We start from the raw sequence: 20,022 nt of genomic DNA on the forward strand, positions 1-20,022 counted from the left end.
TTTGTAGCAGAAAAAAATATTAATTGTGATCTGCCTAAACATGACACATTGGTCATCAGTATCCTTCAACCAATATGCACATGTGACAGAAAAACAATTAATTAGCATGGCTGGCCGTAAAGGTTTTATTAAAAGAGAAAAAAAAACAAGGCACTAAAGTATATTTAGCAGGCAACCATTCAAGTTACACAATGATGAAAATCCATGTTTTTACTTTTACCCCAAAGAAGTTGCACGAACCACTTTGATCGCAGTAAATGAATCGAGATTTTCAATTGTTCTGGAACGGGCAAAATGTTCAGACTGACTGCTTTTATTCTCTGGTTTTCGAAATGTAGCTGCACCAACTGACGCGGACATCGAAAACGAAGCAAGTTCGCCCAATAAGCTGAAACAGGTCTGAGGAAAAGTTAAAGATAGAGCAATAATCAACAATTTTATAGCCTACTAAGTAAATTTAATTCTTTACAGTTGTACTATTACTCCCAGCGACTACAAACTGTCGTCATCCTTTCAGAACTTGCCCAGCTTCATGGCCACAAGCTTTTTTGTCGAAGAAACAGTGACCCAGTCGGAATCACAAGCTTATGGAACACAGAAATATTGATATAGAAAGCTTTTCCAGAAACGAAACCAGGAAAAGCTTCATAGTCCAAGAACTGTAATTCAAATGTTAAGACACAGCTCTGTGTTTTATATTTACATGATCACCGCACTGTATTGTGCGATAAAAGCTTTGAGCTCTGGTAATATTTATTCAACCAAAAGCACCCTCATGAAGGAACATATTGCAAGAAAGTTGCACTAAAAACAGTGTCCGTCCCTTATTGATTAACTCAAGTCTCTCTGTGTCCAGAGGCAGTTACTTCTTCAGTATACCCAGCTTTTCTAGAGCAAACTTGATGTCGTTCGCCCCATAACCTTGAATCTGAAGAATATTAGGGTTGTCAAAGGCCACAACATCAGACAGTGGATAGCCTCTTGCTGAGTGGACCTCACTTGGAACAGTGTTAAAAGAACCCTTCAGTATTACAGATTTGTGCACTCCGCCAAGTAGTCCTTCATAGTCTGAGTCACCACTTTCACCTACACATACTACCATATTTGGGAGTTGTAGGCCCCATCTAACAAATAAATACCTGCAGAAACACAGTAAAATGAAGATGGCTATAAGACATTTCTTTGCCATTTACTAATATGATTACTATTAAATTTGGGCATCTCCTGAAAGTCACAGAGTTAGTTGATAAAATATACAAATGCAACATAAGATGGATGGAAATACGTTGATACATTTTACATTGTTTTAAAATATGCAAATGCAACATAAAATTCAAACTCCATTATTGGTTTTAATGCTGAACTTCCATGATTTTGTGTTCTTGTTTATTGTACTAAACAGTCACAACCTTTAATGATGTGTGATGTTTGCCAACCTCACTCAAAGTCTCAGTTATCAGATTTTAAAACCGAGATTGCAAAATCTGCATTGAGATTTGAATAAAGATAATACTCGATTTAGTTTGTGATCAAGAGATATTAACCGGTAAACAGTTGTAGGAAAACTAATATATTAGCAGCAAATGACGGGAAAAGACTAAATGATTTAGAAATGTTTCCTAAAACGAGAGAAACTAATTGATTTGTCACCTTAGTGCTTGGGATCGAGAAGCTAGTACTGGAATGATGTTTAGCTTGCTACCATCATGGCTATAAAGAACATGACAACGAAGGGCCTGGCTTCTCATCGGCTTCCGAAGCTCTTTGATAGGAGGAGCCTGTGAATAATTTACGAACCAGAAAATATGCAATTACATAATAGGTTTAGTTCATGCATATTCCAAGCAAGTAATTAAAGAGCACTATCAACATTGTGCCAAAAAATTAACAGCTTAAGTTGCACAGTTACATTTTGTAACTGATGTAACTACATTTCAACTTGTTAATTGCAGGCAAGACTTGCAAGATTAAGTGATAAATCAATGGGAAGAATAGAGAAAGTCACACGCATCCTAATGGTATACAAATATAAGAGTTTTCCCATACAAACTGACCTCAAAATCAGCCTGCATGATCTGTGATTTAGGCCAAAAATGAGATGTGCCATCATAATATTATTGTGTTGATAACAAATTAATGCACTAACATTAAAATTTTAAATATTATTACTGTCATTTTCTTGAGATTTGCTACCACCAGAATCTGAGTATTTTAAATATTTCTTTTCTCATACATTTAAATGGAAACACCTAAAATCTGAGGTTTCCTATCACTAGAATGATCATATATCACCTGACAATTTTATCTTACATAATATTTGTATCCCGTGATTTACCTCCCTTCACATAACTTGGGAAAGGCTGTGAGGGGTGCCTAGGGTGTTGCTATAATATATCACCTGACAAATTTGACTGCCTAGTTTGTGAGGTGAAATCATTTTACAGTAGACAAATAGAGAATTACCAGAGATGGGTTCTTCACTTGAAATGAATGGCAATAGGTTGAGGAATGTTCCACATCTTCAGTAACAATTTCTTTTCCTCCATTTTGGGAATTCAGTGTAGCAGCCCACCGAACTAAGGTCCTTTTCAACCCTTCTCCGCCCCATCGATACTCGATTTGTGAATGATAGTCTATGTCAAGATCAAAAGGTAGCTCAGAAGGGTAAATGAGATCCTCAGAATTTGAAGATGGATAGTAGATGTCACTTCCACTATTGCAGATAAAAGCATCAAAATCAGTAGAAACCATGCCACCAGTTGTAAGGAGAGAGTGAATCTCTGATACTGGTAAATGTGTTGCCAGTATAAAGCCTAAGGAACCAGACATACTGTCACTTGAAGCCACAAAAATACTTTTTATTATTGAAATAAGATCTGCATCAACAACAGAGTCCACTGCAATCACCATAACATACTTCCTCCTCAACAATGGAAGCTTATGAGAGTTATGATCAGTTCTTTCACCAGATGAAACCTTCTCTGCAGGTCCTAAAGCACCCTTCGATAACTTTGCAACTGCATTTTCCAAATTCTCCTTCCCATTAGCAGCAGTGGCATCTGCAGAACCTGTGATATTGCCAACAGTACCACTATCTTCGCTTTTTCCGCCATCTAGTGAAAGCTTTAAGTTCAATGATATATCTTTGATATCTCGTAATGAATCATTAGGTGAATCTGGTTCAGAATCTTCATACTGATCATCTCTCCTCTGCCAATGAGGATGCCTTGGTCGACATGAAAATATTTTTGATAAGTAGGTTTTGCAATGTTCTGGCCAGGAAAATTGGTGAATATTCTTCAGGCCGTGCTGCCGACACCGTGCCCATAATTGTTTGTCAGAAACCAGCTTGTAAAGTGCATCGGCTATTGCTTGTTGATCATGGGGATCAACAAGAATACCATTGTCAAGGACCTGGAGCACATTTGATTATAAAAAATAATTGAGAATCAACTCAACTTATAGGATACACTTCTGAGAAGAAATAAAAAACCCAGCGTGGAAGACTTGTATCCAAGACAAATAATGAAAATCAAAGAACAAACCTTGTGTATATCAACAGGGCCACCATTTTTTGTAGCCACAATAGGTAGACCACTGGCAGCAGCCTGCTCTAACCAAAAAAGGGAACTTTACACAAAAAATACATTGATAAGAAAAATAATCTAATCGTCAACCAACCTCTATCAAGGTAAGGCCAAATGGTTCAATGAAAGCTGGATTGATAAAAACACCCTGAAAAAAGAGTCAAGCCAATAGGTACACAATTGACTGTCAGAATTGCAGTAATTTTGTACCAATTGTGAACTATAACTAGAACACCGGAGAAAGTAAACATGGCACAAAAGAAGACTCACAAAATAGCTATAGAACAAATGAAAAACATCCATTTAGCCAAAGCCAAACGTTGCTGAGGTAACAGCACCAAATGAAAGAGAATTGAAGTCCCAAGTAAAACATTTTGTCATTTGTAAGGTCATATGTGAAGCAGTAGAAAAATACTGGAAAAAAAAATCAATGCAAGCAAGGATAACTAACTGCTCATAAAGATAGATATCAAGAAATAATAAAAAGAACCATTTCCAGCTAACCCAAATATCAAATTGACACCATAACAAATCTAAAAACTAAGGACACTCTAATCAAATTGATGATCAACAAACTGTAAACCAAATGGATAAACACTTACAAGCTTCAACAAATAAAAACAAAAATGACAATTAAGGACAAAATTCCTCAAGGACACTCTAAGGACACTCTAATCAGAAGGATGAAAATCAAGGTAAGTGATGATACAATAGTGGAGGTCCAGAGAGAAATAAAATCTTCTAATCACAGATTCCCATTACTCAATTTACTCTGTTGGGCAAATACAAGGAAATAAAAGAAGCTTTATTGCTGTTTGAGAGAAGAAGCAATCATGAATCCCTCAATTTTTCTTTCCTTTCTATTTCTCCAGCTTCTTTTCCTTCTAAATAAACACATCCTAAAGAAGAAATTGAAAATATTTTGAAACTTAACTCTCATTCTACAAGCTCATAAACTTAATTCTCATTCTACAAACTCATAAATCCAAATCACTAGCTCACATATTCATCCATGGAGACATTGGAGCATTGTTGCCTCTAATTTGCAAGCCACTGATTTTCAATAACAAAACAAATAGAAGCATTACAATTGTGATCATATGTTAAAAACGCACCTTTGTTTTTGCTGCCAAACGATAAATTTCAGTAACATCTGACTGCCTGTGATGTTTTGGATATGCCACTAGGCCATACAAATCATACTTGTCGATTAACTTCAATACAGTAGTCAAAACTGATGAATTTGTACTTGACATTTCATCTATATCATCACGGTTACCCATTATGAGAGTCTGTAATCCGTAAGTTAAACTTGAGTTAGTTTATACAAACTCATATAAAATGGTTGCCCAATATCTACAAATAATGATAGTAGATAGATCCAGTCAAAGAGAAGAAACTTCCACATACAAGATTTGCAAGCTCTCTTAGTGGGCGACATTCACCAAATGCTTTCACTAGAGTAGTAATGTTCTTTTTTGGGTCTGGTCTTGAAAGTGCAAGAATCATAGGCTTCCGAGGATTTGTAAAGAACCGCATTATCTGATTGAGTGTTTATATAAAATCACATTTAGTATGAAGAAATGTCATTTAAATGAGGCTACCATCCAAAAAATATTAGAAGAAATGCACAACTAAAATCTAGAGTCCATGAATAGTATGAGACCTCGGACCAAATCAGTGGATCAGGGTTTGCTGGATTGTCATCATTTCCTTCAGATTCACCATCAGCATCGCCATCATGTGAAGCAATGTCTTTAAATTCCATGCCCGGAGGGATAACCTGAAAAATAACATCTAAATATCAATATTCAAAAGACAAAGAATACATCTAACTAGATAGTTAAAGTCCATAGAAACTAATGGAGAAAGTTTAGGGTTTTTTAATCCATGATAATACTCTACCAATATTTATTGTTCCTCAACATAAAAATTACATTTTAAAGCTTGTAACACATGATATATACAATTAGGCCCCCAATATTTACAATTAGATTGCTATAAGTCCGAAGTAATTAGTTTTGTAAATGAGAAATACAATATCAAAGGAATTGAGTGTGATAATTCAGAGCTAAGTATATTTCTTAAAAGCAGATATAAATTAATTTTTTTAAAAATAAAAGAAGTAATATACTTACAACCATACGAGGCATATGACGACCATAACAGCTTACACCACGCTTGATTCTAGCTCGTAGTTTTCTCTCAAGTATAACATCAAAACCATCATATAACCGCCACTGTTCTTCTATCTCCTGTCTTGTACTAGTGATAACAATCTCAGAAGCATCAAGAGAAAGTTCCTCTGCCTCAATCCTACGCATTATCTTGTATGTTACATTTATTTCTTCTCTTGTTTGTCGCCCTTGCTTCAGTAGTTGCTCTAACTTATCTCTTCCAAGGGAGTGGCCTGTGAATAGCATTGGAACATTTAATGCCCCAGAGAGTAAAGCAGCGGAGTCGCCTGCATCTGCATAATGTCCATGAATAGCAACAGGCCATACTGGCTTCCCCCCACCAATTTGCTCCCCTAGTACTTTTGACATCTGCATAACATGGCTAAGTGCACCATCAACAAACTCTTGGATATGTGGCCATAAAAGTTCTTTAGGAATGTATTTATCTTTTGGTCCAAATGGAATGCGAATTATATATGCCCCACTGCTCTCGCCCATCTCATGCATATCAGAGGTTCTTGGAGTCAGCATTTCTGTTGGTTCACCATAGCTCCAATCAACATCTGGCGCTGATATTTGCCTCGTAAGTAAATCAACTCTATATACTCCAGGCATTGAACCCAATGCTCTTGCAAGTTCAACAACATACTTCACCTAAAACATTCATCAGAGAATGAGTAAGGTCATTTATCTAGCCATGTTTGAAGACTAATAAAACCCACAAGTTGTTGCATAATTCATCATAGTTAATTTCAGAATTCTAACTAACATACTTAATCAAGATTTATGCAGGGTTGGCATGATCGTGCAGTCAAGTGAATCATGAGTTTGAATAGGATGGCATGTCAGTGGCCCAGTAGCACATCAAATAATTCCTTTTTCCTACTTACACTTAGAAACGTATGGGATGAGAAATATTACTATCATATCCGAAGGTTGAAAAAAATACAATGACTTGTCAGCTTTTGAGTAATCAAGGTAATCATTGTCAAACCTAACTATGGAATTCCTTAGCTGCATGTACCTGGCCACCGGTATCAGAATCGCGACCAAGCTCCATATTTTCACCCCGTATGAGACCGTGAATGCTGCATAGCAAAGAAGTTTCCTCGCAAATGACAAAAACAAATAGTACCATGCATAGGGGAACAAGGCATTATCTTACCACCCAACATACACACACAATAAAGTGATATAGAGATTTTAGGCCATAGCTTAAGAAAGATGGAAAAAATGAAAGTGATCAGGATAATCATCAAAAAAGAAAACAACTCAAGGCAAATAGAGATTCTTTCTACAAACATAAATAGTTTAGTAGTTATTCAATAGGCACAGACTATGGGCAATGTATCAATGATAGAACATAATAAAAATTTCATTTATTATTTTCCCATTTACTATGGTTACAGGTAAATACTAATGAAACAAATTACTTAAAACAACATTAAATTGTAGCTTTAGTCCTTGATATAACATACATCTTAGCAGAATGTCCATTATATAATACACATACAATGGATATATTAAATACTGGCTAATTTTTTTTTTTAAAAAAAAACAATAGCTAGAACAGTGTAGATGGAAATTCTAAGATTAATATTCGGAATTCCTAAAAAATGTAAAAAATAATCGAAATTACTATTATCTAGAAGCAAATATGTGCAGCTCTATAAATGAAAAATGAGAGAAAAGTGATAAAAATGGTATAGACAAACTTACCACATAGTCAGACAAATTGAATTGTGGTAGAGGAAGATTAAGGAAAACTTTAGTTAACATAATTAAATGCAATTTAAAGATTATATTTCTAATGATAGAGGTTACATATTTGAATTTAGTTCTCCTTCCATGGTGATTGTTTAAGTTCTACAGAAACCAAACTCATCGATGTAGTTATTAGACATTATTTGCTTTTGAAAACAATGAAATACTCTTTCTAGTCAGCAAAGATCGTGCATTCCTTCCAAATTTCTCTATATTTTTCAATTGTGTTATTAAATAAATAGCATTATATTTAGTCTTCTTGAAATGAAAAGAAGTTGTTTCTCATGCGTTTGTTTTATTCCTCTCAATAATACTTAACAAAATTTTCATGGCATGACACATCTACTCAAGCCATTATAGGAGCAACACTGTAGGTCACCTTTATCTTTAAAAATTTATACCAGAAAACTCTTCCTCTATTCCTCAGGCATCTTTTCATTCAAAACTTTGTTGCTTACTCAGTTGACATTTATTTCCTTTCAGCAGATGTACTTTGAAAAATTAGATGAAAATCATTGAAGTCCAATACTTCCTTTTAACACAGGAAATAATATACAGAATAATAGTAATCACCTAAAAGCTAAGAATTGTGTTACACTTTTGTTCAGAAAGCCTAGGTTTACTCAACTATTTAACGAAAAAAAGGCCACAATCTGGCCTAGATCAGTCACAAATCCAGAATTAAAGTGTCAAGTAGGCAGACTGACCAGCTGATCTAGTTTTGCAATTTTTAATTTTATGCTATTGTATTTTTCTCAGACCTGGTTGAACTGCAAAAGGTTTGGTCCTTGGAATTGTTGAGGTCCATAAACAATGGTGCACAAAGAACTGACTCTCTAAAAATCATTAAAGATGATGGTTATTCTTCTATATTCATAAGCATATTCAGATAGCAAATTAGAAAGCAAGAATGACATGAAATAACATCTAGGGAAGTATACCAATATTTTAGCTTATGCATTTAGCAAATTGGTCCTTACCTTATCAACACTATATATAATTTTCTGTCCTTATACTGACTTGCCCAGGCCTCAATGGCTTCAGCAGAGCTAATCCTTGGCATTCTGCCTCTGTTACTGTCACCATGAGTTGGCATATCATTATTGGCATCTCCTTTTTCTCCTTCAGAGAGGTCTTCAGACATATCAGCAGTTGCATCACGACGGGCTCTTTCACGTTCAAGGCGGCTTTTGGAAATACCTAGAGCTTCCTCTCCCTCAATCTGCTCTTGGACATTAAACGGGAACAGAAATTGGATTTAGTCACAAGTAAATTTTATATAATTAAGATTGCAATTGTCCAGCCAAAATTCTCTACTACAACAACAAGATGCAGCCACGATTCTTAACTATTTTGGATCATTTTATTTTTCTGTTGAACTCTATGTATACTTAATAGTTAATATTACCACTAGCATCCAAATCTATTAAATTACTTTTTTTCATTTATATTCTGTCTCCCTCTGTCACACATGCATTTAAATCTAATCGATTCAACTATTTATTGATCATCTTTGAACATATTTATATCATGACAACCTATCTTTGAAATTTTGATCAACTATTAGAACTATACTTAATCACTCCCGGTAGTAGCATTTTGAAATTATCTTTTCAAATAGCTACCTCCATCCATATTAATATTCTCAACTCTACTACACTACAAAGGTCTCAAAATTTTAAGTACAAATAAACCCTTCGCAAACTCTTGATGCCATTCTTTTTTTCCTCCTTTTTCTTTTGCAATGTTAGACCGACGGGCTCCAGGAAATTTTTAAAAACAACTACATCGATAAATTGAAGAGATAATCCAAAATCAGGCTGATCAACATATCCAATAATTTGGAACGGCATTTCTCCCCAAATTTAACTCCAGGAAAAAAAAAACAAAAAAGACATATAACTGAATTTAGAGAAAAAAACAAAGAAGAGGAGCAACAATAGCAATCACCTGCTTCTTCTTACGTGCCAAATTCCAAATCCTCCAGCACATGTTCTCCAGTCGCGTGTTCCTTTCCTGCAGGCTCCTCATAGCCGCGGCCTACCAAATCAAAAATTTCCACCCAATAAAACCACTATTTCATTAAATCGGAGAACAAGATCCCTTCGACCGGCCGCAGAAATAAAAAAACTCACCCGAACCCAAGTCTTGTACAGATCCGTCTCATCGAAGCCGGTGATGACCTCCTCCACGAAATAGCGTGTGGGGCTGAAGCTCCCCCTCTCCCGCAGCAGCAACGACGAGGCCTTGGCAGCGTCGATGCCAGGGCCGGCGTCCAGGATCGCCTCCAAGTAGCTGTTGATCCAATCGTTTCCTGCCATGGCTCAACTCGCGAGATGAACAGGGAAAGAAGTAAAGCACGCTGCTCGCCTTCGCCCCCTCCCTCCCCTCTCTCTCTCTCTCGCGCGCGTTATTTATACTCCCTTGCTCCTGCCACAGAAGCAAGGGCAGAGGCGGTGACGGTGCGGCGAGGCAAATAACGGAGCGAGAGAATCAGCTAAGAAAATGAAAGGCTGCGAATCCAAAAGGTCCCGTGCGGTCCTTCTCACGAAACCGATATGCGGTACCGATCATCCACCTTGACGATCGTTATTTCCCTTATGCTTGAATGCTTCCCGATTCCCGAATAAAAACTAATGGAAGATGTTGATGATGGTCCCTTAAGTTTTACAGGACACACATAATAGTGGGTACGAAAAATAATTTTATTCATTTCAATAAATAATATTGTTTATTATTATCATTTAAGTGGAATTACGAGAATTAAATAATGAATTAAAAAAAAAAGAAAACAAAACAGTAGAAGATGGAACATATTCTAAGAATTATGCTTGGTTGATTCCCTAGCTTCCGTGTCGGAGAAGAAAGTATTATTGTTGCTTTAAATTTGATTTCTAAGTCACAATTATGGACTAATCAATACCATAATTAAATTAGTCGAAAGGGTATGATCTGGATCGGATCAGCCTATTTTCTTATCGTGCCGAATTGGGTATGGCAATTATGGTTAGTTGTGGGCCGCCCCCGTAATGATCTGTGATGTGTCAGTGATCAGACACAGGTTCGGCCTCCGTCAAGCTAGGTTAGTTGGTGCCTTGGTGGTGGCAGTGAACCACTTGCGCCGGTCACTTTGTCGACGGGAAACTAATCTTCGCCCATGTGGAGGCCACTCCGGTTTTAGTCCAACAGTGCCATCATCAAAGGAACAAACGGCAACTGGCTCTGCCCGGGTAAAGTGAGTTGTGGGCTTGCAGGATAAAAGAGACGCATGTGATGTGGTATGACTCAGCATCATCTTCGTTGGGAGAACAAAAAAAAACAGATGGGTAAAAGGATCCTTATGTTTTTGGAATCATTCAAGCATCTGTTTTTAACTTTTTTTTTATTTACTATGTCTATTTTTATCTCCGTCTAAATCGGTTAGGTCCACTATAATATATTTGTAACAATTACTATTTAGTAACTATTATAATACATACTTACCTTATTTAAAATGTTCACATTATATTAATTACTATTTTATTGATACTATAACGCAGATTTAATTATGTTCACCTACCATTCATAATGTAACAAATATAAAAACAATAGTTACTATACATATGATAACAGCTATAAAATCATAATTGCTACACAATTGAGTAATTATACCTAGATTGCAAGTAGAATGGAGTGATCTTTTGAATAAAAATAAAAATAAAAATAAGGTACCTTTGATGATTTGGAAAAAAAACATGAGAGGTCCTTTCAATTTTTGCTAAAAAAGACTATCTTTTCTTTGCATCTTCCCTCAAATTACAAGCTAGGTTGCGATTGTTGTCATTTAAAAAAAAACTTGTAAAACTCAAGGTACTTCTTTTTTGTCTCAACTCCACTTACCCTTTTTTTTTTTGAGTGAGGGTTGTGGCTTAGTCTTTGCTAATTTAGTGGTAGGACGATATCAAAACTAGTACTGCAAAACTGTGGCACTGTATTCTACTAGTCCAGCAAATGGATATATTACTTCACTTTGTAGTAATTGAAAAATAAGAGAATGAATGGAGACCTATATATACTGTGACACTGCCAAACTTGCATCAGCATAATAGGTCCAAAATTCAAACTATGATACGTTTGGTCTGAAGACAAAAAAAAAATGTGGATGGAAATAATAGGGAACTTCTTTTAAGCCACCAAATTAGAAATACCGACTGAAACTACCAAAGCATTTAATTGGAAAGGAAAAAAGTTGGGATTTCGCAATGAACAGACTAATATTCAAGCAATGGCTTCTACCGGAAAGTTTTTAAGTGTTGGATACTCTGTTGTCGCTAAAAGTAATAAGGAATTAGAAACTATAAGTTTATTGTTCCAATGATTCTATCAAAAAAGCAAGGAGTGTCATATACATTCTTGAATTTATAATTGATAGGGTCGAAAACTCAAAGCATAAACACAAATGAGGATTTCAAATATGTCCTAAATGTTTGGAAAGGTAAAAGTGTATTAGTCCTTTTATAAAAAGGAAGGGGTAAAACTGAAGCTCCGGTTGATATATATATTCAAGTATGGTTGATTATTCAAGTATGGAAGATTTAACGAAGGGATTAAAAAGATGTTCAAGGTATCGAGGAAGATATATATTAGTAACAAAAAGTAAGAAGATAGCAAAATAACAATCTAAATGTGTGTATATATAAACAAGGATTTGCAAATGATTTTTATCGTCCTAGACCTGAAATTACGAATTATAAAATACAGTTCCAAGATGATTATCATATCAGATTCTAGAGAAGGAAAGAATACTCATTAATTATATTAATGTAATAAAGAATGCTAAAATATAATTACTGGCATTAGAGCGATTGAAAGTAACAAATGATTTTCCCATAATTGTAAACAAGATGGTTAAGATCAAGATTCTACCTACAAATAGGAAGGGATTCATAAATATGGATCAACAGAGATCCTATGTAGAAACAATATGGGATTATTTTACTAAGTTCAAAAGGTCCTAGCTCAATTCAGATCCTTAGTACTTAGGATCTACATTGTTTAGGTCAGGTCAAGATCCTACAGTTCACATCATAATCTTGACTTTCTTAATTATGAACTAAATTGAGGATAAACATAGAGTCCTTCATAAGTGCTAGATGAAAGATAAACCGTCTTGGTATAAAGTTATTTGCAAATTTCTGCTAATTGATAAAAAAAAATTATTTTTTATATCTGAAAATCATATTACAGATAAAGAAGACATAAACCCAATGTTTAAATTAAGTAGAATAAAAAACAAATATATAAAAGAAATATATGAGTTATGGATTTGGATTTATTATTCAACAAGAAGAAGATATTAATGAAGATATCATTAACATGATAAAAATGGATAGCTGAAATGAAGAGTTTTTAAAGTCTTAGTGTGATCCACATGTGCCTTTAAGGCTAAAAGAAAGACTACTTGTTGAACTCTTCACGCTTCATTAATGAATGTGTTGTATTAGAAAAAATGCACAAGAAATTAATGTGATACTAAGAGAAATGCGTGAGATTACTAAACCAATGAAATGAAAAATATTCTAATGTAACAAGCAATTAGGTGTAGCGCTAATATAAAAATGAGACAAAAAGGCTTAAAATAGTACAAACATGTCAAATGATGACTAATATATTCTATAGTTAAACAAGTTAAATGAATTAGAGAGGATATTTGGGCTATAGGGAAACCAAAGACTTGAGAGTTAATTGAGTGATGATTGTCCAATGAGCAAAGAAATTATTATTTCTTGAAACGTTCTTAAATCAAATACAGGTAGAAACAACCATGGTACATTTGTCTCAACCAAGTAGATGTTTCACAATAACCAGCTTAACAACATTCTTGGCTGCACTTAAATGGGACCTCTTATTCCCCATTTTGCATCAACAGCTCAAGCAATGACCATAAGGAAGCTTTTATTTAGTTCTCTAATTTCATTTCTTTACAACTTGTTAGTGATATTATTACTAGCTTTTCCCATCTGTCTGTAAAACATCTGAAATTTTAATTCTCACTACAGTTGTAGAAATGCATAAATCATATGAATTAATGCAGGAAGCTATTTTAGCTTTCGCCAATTTCTTATTCATTAAACGTAATAGATTTTCTTTGTACAGAGGCTAAAAAGTGGAAGAGAGGTAGATCCAAGCATATCTTCGAACTGTTCTTGATATCACCAAATATTCAAAAGCCAAACCATTTGTAATTCTTAGCTAACAAATATAACACGACATAGATAGAACAGAAAGATCGAGATCAACATGCAGATATAGGTTCAGGAAAGGAGAAGACCTTTTTTTAGTGAAGATCATCTTTACTTTTCTTAGAATTGGGACTGGTAATCAAAGAAGGATCATCTTCGAGCGAAATGTTGAGATCCAGGAGCATTGGCTGTTCCTGCGCCGAAGCGAGGTCACCGTCCGTGTTGTCGACGACCGAGGACGACGAACCGCAATCACTGTGGCAATCCTCCTCGCCATCAAGAACGCGCGGGGGTAGCGGGTTGGTCTGACTCCGGAGGTGCGACTCTCGGGGGAAGGCCGGCGGGGTAAGCCGTGGGCCGCCGAAGGACTCGACAGTGCTGCTGAGGCTGCTGGATGCGGCCCGCTGCGGCGGAGACTGGTGACGATGGCCGCCGAAGGTGAATCGCGGGGCGGAGGAAGAAAATGGAAGGAGGGTCTGCGGAGGAGGGGACGCGGAGGCGGGGAAGTTAGTCTTGGCGTCGGGGCCGCGGAAGGCTCTGGCGGCGGCATCGTACGCCCGGGCGGCGTCCTCGGCGGTGTCGAAGGTGCCGAGCCACACCCGGGCCTTCTTTACTGGGTCTCGGATCTCGGCCCCGAAGCGCCCCCAAGGCCGCTTCCGGACGCCTCGGTACCTCACCTCGGAGGACTCCGCCGAGGCTGCCACCGGAGCTCGCCCTTTCCGCATCTGTCCCCTGATCGATCGATCGAGAGAGGCGGTGGATCGAACTTGAAATCGCGATCGCAAATTCAAATTCCTGTTACAATCTGAGAAGCGACATCACGGCTTCTTTATTTCTTCCATCGATCGCATCGCACTTCCGCCTCCGCCCTCGCCCATCGCCATTTTTGCGTCCGTGACCTTCGCCCGCGTCCGATCCACGATCGCTTCCTAAATGGCAAAGGCTTCCAGAAAATTTTATTTCGCCCTCCATGATTTATGCCAAAAATGCATATTTACGCTTTTACTTTCACGCCTTTAAACCATGAAATAAAGTAAAGCACAATACCATGAAAATTATTTTTAAATATATTTAACCATTTTGAATTTCTCACGTCCTAAATATAAACAGATTTTAAAAATAATATAAAATAGAACACAAATTAAGGGAAGAGCAATTTGACCGTATTTGACTCGCCTAGGCCCATGGGCCATGGGGCGTGATTTTAAGCAATCGGGTTATCGGGTCAACGGAGTCATCCGAAATCAAAATCCGAAAAGCTCGGATCTTCTGCAGTCACCCACTCCATCTGCTTCTCGTCTGCGTCGAGGAGAGAAAGGAAATGGAGGAGGAGAAGGCCGCCGCTTACTACGACGAACTCAGCCGCAAGGGCGAGGGTGCTGCCCGATTCAAGCAAGGTCTGGGCTTCTCTTCCGCCTCTGCCAGCGACGAACCCTTCGCCTCCAAGCCCAAGAGGCCCTCCTCTCTCTTCTCCGCCTTCGTCCGCGCCTCCAGCCCTAGCGCGACATCGCTCGACGAGCCGCGCCGCAAGCAAGCGCAGCTCGAAGTCATACAGAAAAAGCTCAGGAAGGAGCAAATCCTCCGATCCTCTTCCCCTTCGCATGACCGGCATCGCCGCCGCCGCTCCCGTTCTCCTTCCGCTGACCGACGTCCGCGCCGCCACTCCCTGTCCCGTTCTCCAGACCGCAATCGGAGACGCCGTAGTAGTAGGGACCGAGAAGACCACCGCTCCGATGAACGGAGGCGTCGTTCACGTAGTCGGGAGAGGCGACGAGAATCCGACTGCCCTCGCCGTTCTCGAGATCGAGAGGAGGATTATTCCCATTCCAGAAGTAGAAGGCGAAGTCGATCGCCTAACAGGGATTCCCGCGCTGGGGATCGTGAACGTAGAGGGCGTCGTGAGGAGGAGACAGGGGGCGGCAAACACAGAATCTCGAAGAACGAGAACGGTGGCAGTGGTGTTGATTACTCTCAGCTTATAAAGGGTTACTCACAGATGGTGAAATTTGCTTGCTCTGTTCTTCCGCCTGTCTTCAGGTTTTTGCTTGTTTCTTAGCTGTGGAGAACTGATTGTTAATACCTGAGAACTTATTGCATTTGAAAACTAGAAATTCACCCGTTAGCTAGTTGTTGAATTCGTTCAAAAGAAATAAATTTTGTTTGTCCAATTTCATTTAGCTGCATAAATTTCAAGGATCTTTTCAATCCATGAGTAAGCAATATTGTTGCAACAAAGACTAGGTTGATTTGAGGGATTAAAATTTTTTGTTACAAAGAAACTCCATGATGCCTCTCAAGAATAAGATTGCTTGGTGTTTGAATCTGAAATACAACAAGGATCACATTGACAGGAGTGGACCATTCCCTAAATTTTGTAGGATAAATGATACTATTAACATGGATTTTGAGTGTCCTAAGTCACTAACACTTCTAGGATAGACCAGTTGAGAAACATGCTCTGAGATAAGATTGTAAGAGCAGCACATGATGATAGGCTCCTCACTATGCTGTTTTATTTTGAATGCACGATCAAATTTTAGGTATGTTATACTGTAGTTATTTTGAAAGATTTTGGTGCAATGGTAAGCTGCAGAGATGAATGTGTATGGGGATTTAAATTTTGTGTTGATACCTTTGTCATGTTTTAAAAGGTATCCCAAGCTGGCTGCCTATGAGTATTGACAGGGAATAGATCACATAAAAAGTGCTTGACCATAGGCATTAGCTTTTGTACTGCCTGAGATGAAATCTGGCTGCATTTGTGACTCCCAGATCTTAATTTGTTTATAATGTTGACTAAATGTACACAGAATGTAAGTTTAATTATACCAGATTAAAGAAATTTTAAGGGGAAAAAACTAACCTTAGCCCTTTCCTCTTGCTTCCGTTTGTATGCTGTCCTCCATTCTTATGGCAGATATAACTTGCATGCTTCTTCTATCCACAAGCTACGACAGAAATGTAGCAATGTCAGTGCTCTCTGTCAACAATGACCCCTGCAAGCTTCGAGGTTTCCTGCATGCAACAACTGAGACCCAGTTTTTCCTCTCAGTCTCTCCCAATTTGACCACCACTATCTCTCAACACCATATTGTTCAAATCATATATCTCTTTCATTTGTCTTTTACCACTGCAATAATGTAGTTTGGTATTAGGAAAACTTATTAATGCTAATTTTAGAATTTGCTGGCTGCAAGTATAGGTGAGTGTCATTTGATTTGTTGTCATATTAAATTTGATTTGTTTGTTGATTGCTAATAGCAGTTGGAATCTGTTGTTAATGTGTTGATAGATTGTTATTAGCATACTAGTAATTTGTTATTGTTGCTAATTAATTAGTCCATAGTTTACTAGTTATGTACAGCATACTGGAGCTTAGGTTGTTGTCTGTGATTATAACATGATTCAACTTTGAATATATATTCTAATGTTATATTTAATTGGTTCATAATTTAGTTTTTGTGCGATTTAGATTTGGCTTAATTTAGCAATTTGTACAACATATGAACATATGACTACAAACTAGCACAGGGTCCTGAAGCTCCATCGGTAGATACTTTTTGTTCCACCTCTCCCTTGTCTGCAAAACGTAAGCTTTTTGATTACCCTTAGTCTGCAAAACTATACAAAATACAAGAATAATGATAGCAATGCTATTATCTCATTCATTGTAATTGTGTTTGGCCCATGGAATTTTTTTTAGTTTTCTATTGTTGTAAAAACAAAAGAAATTGAGAATTAAAAACATAAAAGATATCAGCTTTTTGACATCATTTTATATTAAAATTTAGTTTTTACACTAAAATGCTTAATTTTTCTCAAAAATAAGAAATAATATTATGATAAACGTTGGGAAGTAAGAAATAAAAACAGAAAACCAATGGGTTTTTCCCATGCGCATCATGTAATCTTATTGACAAATGGCACTTCTAAATTTTGTATTCTTATTTTATACCATATAAACTAAATATGTTATATCCTCTCTGACATTCTTGACAACTTTTTAATTGTGTATACCAATTATATTAGAATGTGCAGTGGCGGTTGTGCTTTGGCCTGCCATCTTTTTTTTTTTTTTTGTCCTCCTTGATATGATATGTGTGATTTCAGATATGTGACCGCTGGTACTTTTTTTGCTTCTTTTATCAACTTACTTCTAGTTAGCTAACAGATTGCCTTCTCATTTTGTGTAAATTTAATTTTTTCTGATTTACCCTATTCTTATATATGTTTATATCAATAGTTTTAATGAGAATCTCTTTATTTCCTTGTGAGAGTTAAGGTTTTTTCTTTGCTAGAATTTTATTTTAGGCTTTTTCTTTGATAGAGTTATTCTTTCTTCACTCATCAATGATCATTTTTGCTAATCAGACACCAGCTGAAAGAGTTAAAGCAAAGATGAAGCTTCAGCTTTCTGAAACTGGTATTTATAATTCCTAGTGTCAATTTCATACTTTTCAACAGATTTCAGTGCTTCTGCAAACATTAAATTTTGGAGATTCGGACCCTTAAAAGGATGTCGCACTTATTGTGTGTGTGTCTTTCTTGAGATACGGAAGCTTTTGACCGGATCGAACCCAATCTAGGTTGGGAAATGTCTCCTCTAACTAGGGCTGTTTTTTGGGTTCTAGTCAATTGTGTTCACTTTAAAAAAGTTGAGTCATCATGTTTGGACCAAAACTCAACAAAATGCATGAAGACCCATAATATTAGATATTTGGATATGCCCATAATTTTAATCCCTACATATTTATATTAAACAAGAAAGTGCCTTGTTTCAAATTAGATTAAAGTTTGAGCTAGCGAAGCTCATCGAATTGTGATAAAATGTTGGGAGTAGAAAAGCTGTTATGCAACTTTGATGTGTTGCCTTAAGTTCTTTAATGATATTGGTTATTTGTTTTTTAGCAACTACTGGAAACTTGCAGTTGGTAGTTCCTCCTGCTTTTGGTGCTGATAAATTGCCTACAGTATTATGCGAGTATTGTTTATCATTGATTTCTTAATGAAATCTAGTATCTGTTTGAAGTTGTTGATGGAAAGCCTAAATGAAAGGTTTAGGTTTGAGAAAAATGAATTGTAGTGACAAGTGTATGGCTTCGCAGTTGCTAAGGATACAGATAAGGGCAGTGGATGGGAAAGGTTTGATTTCAACAAGGATGCACCACTCGAGGAAGACGATAATGAAATTGAAGGTAAAGATTTTGCTTCTCATCCTTTTTTTGTCATTTACTCACTGTGCTTCTGGATTTATCTAATTAATTAATATATGTTATTTTCACCAAATGCGATTTTTTACTGTCTTGCTTCTGCTGACTTAAGAGACCTAATTTATTAATCTTTTATTCTTTGCCTTTTCTTCACTCTTTAGTAGTTGTGGGTTGCCAAATTTGTCTTTTGTAGATGGAACATGAACCTGCAGAAAGTCTTGATTGCAAACATTCTAGTAAATATATAACGTAAGGTATCATCCATTCACCAATAAGTTGCTTCGATCTCCAGTTGCAGACGACGATGCTTCACTTGTCAAGGATATTGGAAAAAGTTTCAGATTTTCTGCTGTCGAGGTACAAGTAGTTAGTGTAGTAATGCTCCCAAGAGTGTCAGCTAAAGATGCCAAATTATCATCTCTTATGAGATGTTTTGTTGTTATTTAAGACCAAACGGGAAGAAGAAATCAAAACCGCTCATGATAACGCTATGTTCGGAGCACCAGCCACTTTAATTCAAGAAACGAAATCTGCTGATGACAATATCAGAAGTGCTCCTGAAACCGACATTGACATCGACGACGGAACTGTTCTTTTAAGTGACAAGGTAAAAGTAGCATGATCGAATTCCTCCAGGGAAGTTAATGAAATGATTAATAAAGCTTCATAATGGTGGCAGGTGATTGCGATGCAGCAAAGCTCCTGGCGAGATAGAGCTCGCAGATTCCGTAACGACTCGGAAACTTAGCTGATGTTGATCTTTTATCAAGCGTAGTGTTTTATCAAGATTGTGGCTCTAGGACGTTTGGTTCACTATTATTTCGGAATAATTCTTAAGAATATTACATTGAAAATGTCAGGATATTGTTTTTGATTTACTTTTTTTGAAAATAAAAAGAAGAGAAAATCTAAGGTCGAGGTGGACTTAGTAATTATCCTTATTAAGAAAGAGCGCATAGATAATTATAAAATTCATGCTAAGCTATTTAAAAGTTACTAATAGCTGAAACAAATGAATATTGAAATATATAATTATATAATTAATTTCACTAAGACAAGCTAC

General features: G+C 36.7%; 3 protein-coding genes across 4 annotated transcripts; 1 reads left to right on the plus strand and 2 right to left on the minus strand.

The window, feature by feature from the left end:
* Positions 1-417: 417 nt before the first annotated feature.
* On the minus strand, positions 418-10,173 carry LOC121969421 (probable sucrose-phosphate synthase 4). Of its 2 annotated transcripts, XM_042519519.1 has the most exons (13): positions 9,664-10,173; positions 9,479-9,568; positions 8,509-8,750; positions 6,789-6,852; positions 5,726-6,418; positions 5,254-5,370; positions 4,998-5,129; positions 4,703-4,879; positions 3,682-3,735; positions 3,546-3,608; positions 2,464-3,414; positions 1,651-1,778; positions 418-1,139 (listed from the first exon to the last, which is right to left on the minus strand). In XM_042519519.1, exons 1-13 carry the CDS (start codon positions 9,847-9,849, stop codon positions 863-865), a joined length of 3,174 nt encoding a protein of 1,057 aa, XP_042375453.1. In that variant the 5' UTR covers positions 9,850-10,173; the 3' UTR covers positions 418-862. The 2 variants fall into 2 exon arrangements, with proteins under 2 accessions (XP_042375453.1, XP_042375454.1); XM_042519520.1 differs by lacking the exons at positions 6,789-6,852; positions 8,509-8,750; positions 9,479-9,568; positions 9,664-10,173 and adding an exon at positions 6,538-6,759.
* Positions 10,174-13,699: 3,526 nt separating this feature from the next.
* LOC121969422 (ethylene-responsive transcription factor 3-like) lies at positions 13,700-14,726 on the minus strand. Its single transcript, XM_042519522.1, has one exon. The coding sequence runs from the start codon at positions 14,472-14,474 to the stop codon at positions 13,845-13,847; it is 630 nt and encodes a 209-aa protein (XP_042375456.1). The 5' UTR covers positions 14,475-14,726; the 3' UTR covers positions 13,700-13,844.
* A 300-nt stretch (positions 14,727-15,026) lies between these two features.
* On the plus strand, positions 15,027-19,875 carry LOC121969423 (serine/Arginine-related protein 53-like). The gene is made up of 6 exons (XM_042519523.1): positions 15,027-15,748; positions 18,121-18,172; positions 18,855-18,944; positions 19,252-19,316; positions 19,408-19,566; positions 19,639-19,875. Exons 1-6 carry the CDS (start codon positions 15,071-15,073, stop codon positions 19,705-19,707), a joined length of 1,113 nt encoding a protein of 370 aa, XP_042375457.1. The 5' UTR covers positions 15,027-15,070; the 3' UTR covers positions 19,708-19,875.
* Positions 19,876-20,022: the final 147 nt, after the last annotated feature.

The sequence above is a fragment of the Zingiber officinale genome, chromosome 4A, assembly GCF_018446385.1.
Source record: "Zingiber officinale cultivar Zhangliang chromosome 4A, Zo_v1.1, whole genome shotgun sequence".
NCBI lineage: Eukaryota > Viridiplantae > Streptophyta > Magnoliopsida > Zingiberales > Zingiberaceae > Zingiber > Zingiber officinale.

Bases quoted from the DNA above. Each gene is read 5' to 3' on its own strand.
- LOC121969422 (XM_042519522.1), bottom strand. From the start codon at position 14,474: ATGCGGAAAGGGCGAGCTCCGGTGGCAGCCTCGGCGGAGTCCTCCGAG.
- LOC121969421 (XM_042519519.1), bottom strand. From the start codon at position 9,849: ATGGCAGGAAACGATTGGATCAACAGCTACTTGGAGGCGATCCTGGAC. The intron at 9,569-9,663 runs GTGAGTTTTTTT...TTGATTTGGTAG, and splicing joins TGTACAAGACTTGGGTTCGG to GCCGCGGCTATGAGGAGCCT. The intron at 1,779-2,463 runs GTAATTCTCTAT...AATTATTCACAG, and splicing joins AAGTGAAGAACCCATCTCTG to GCTCCTCCTATCAAAGAGCT.
- LOC121969423 (XM_042519523.1), top strand. From the start codon at position 15,071: ATGGAGGAGGAGAAGGCCGCCGCTTACTACGACGAACTCAGCCGCAAG. The intron at 15,749-18,120 runs GTGAAATTTGCT...TTTGCTAATCAG, and splicing joins TAAAGGGTTACTCACAGATG to ACACCAGCTGAAAGAGTTAA. The intron at 19,317-19,407 runs GTACAAGTAGTT...TTGTTATTTAAG, and splicing joins TCAGATTTTCTGCTGTCGAG to ACCAAACGGGAAGAAGAAAT.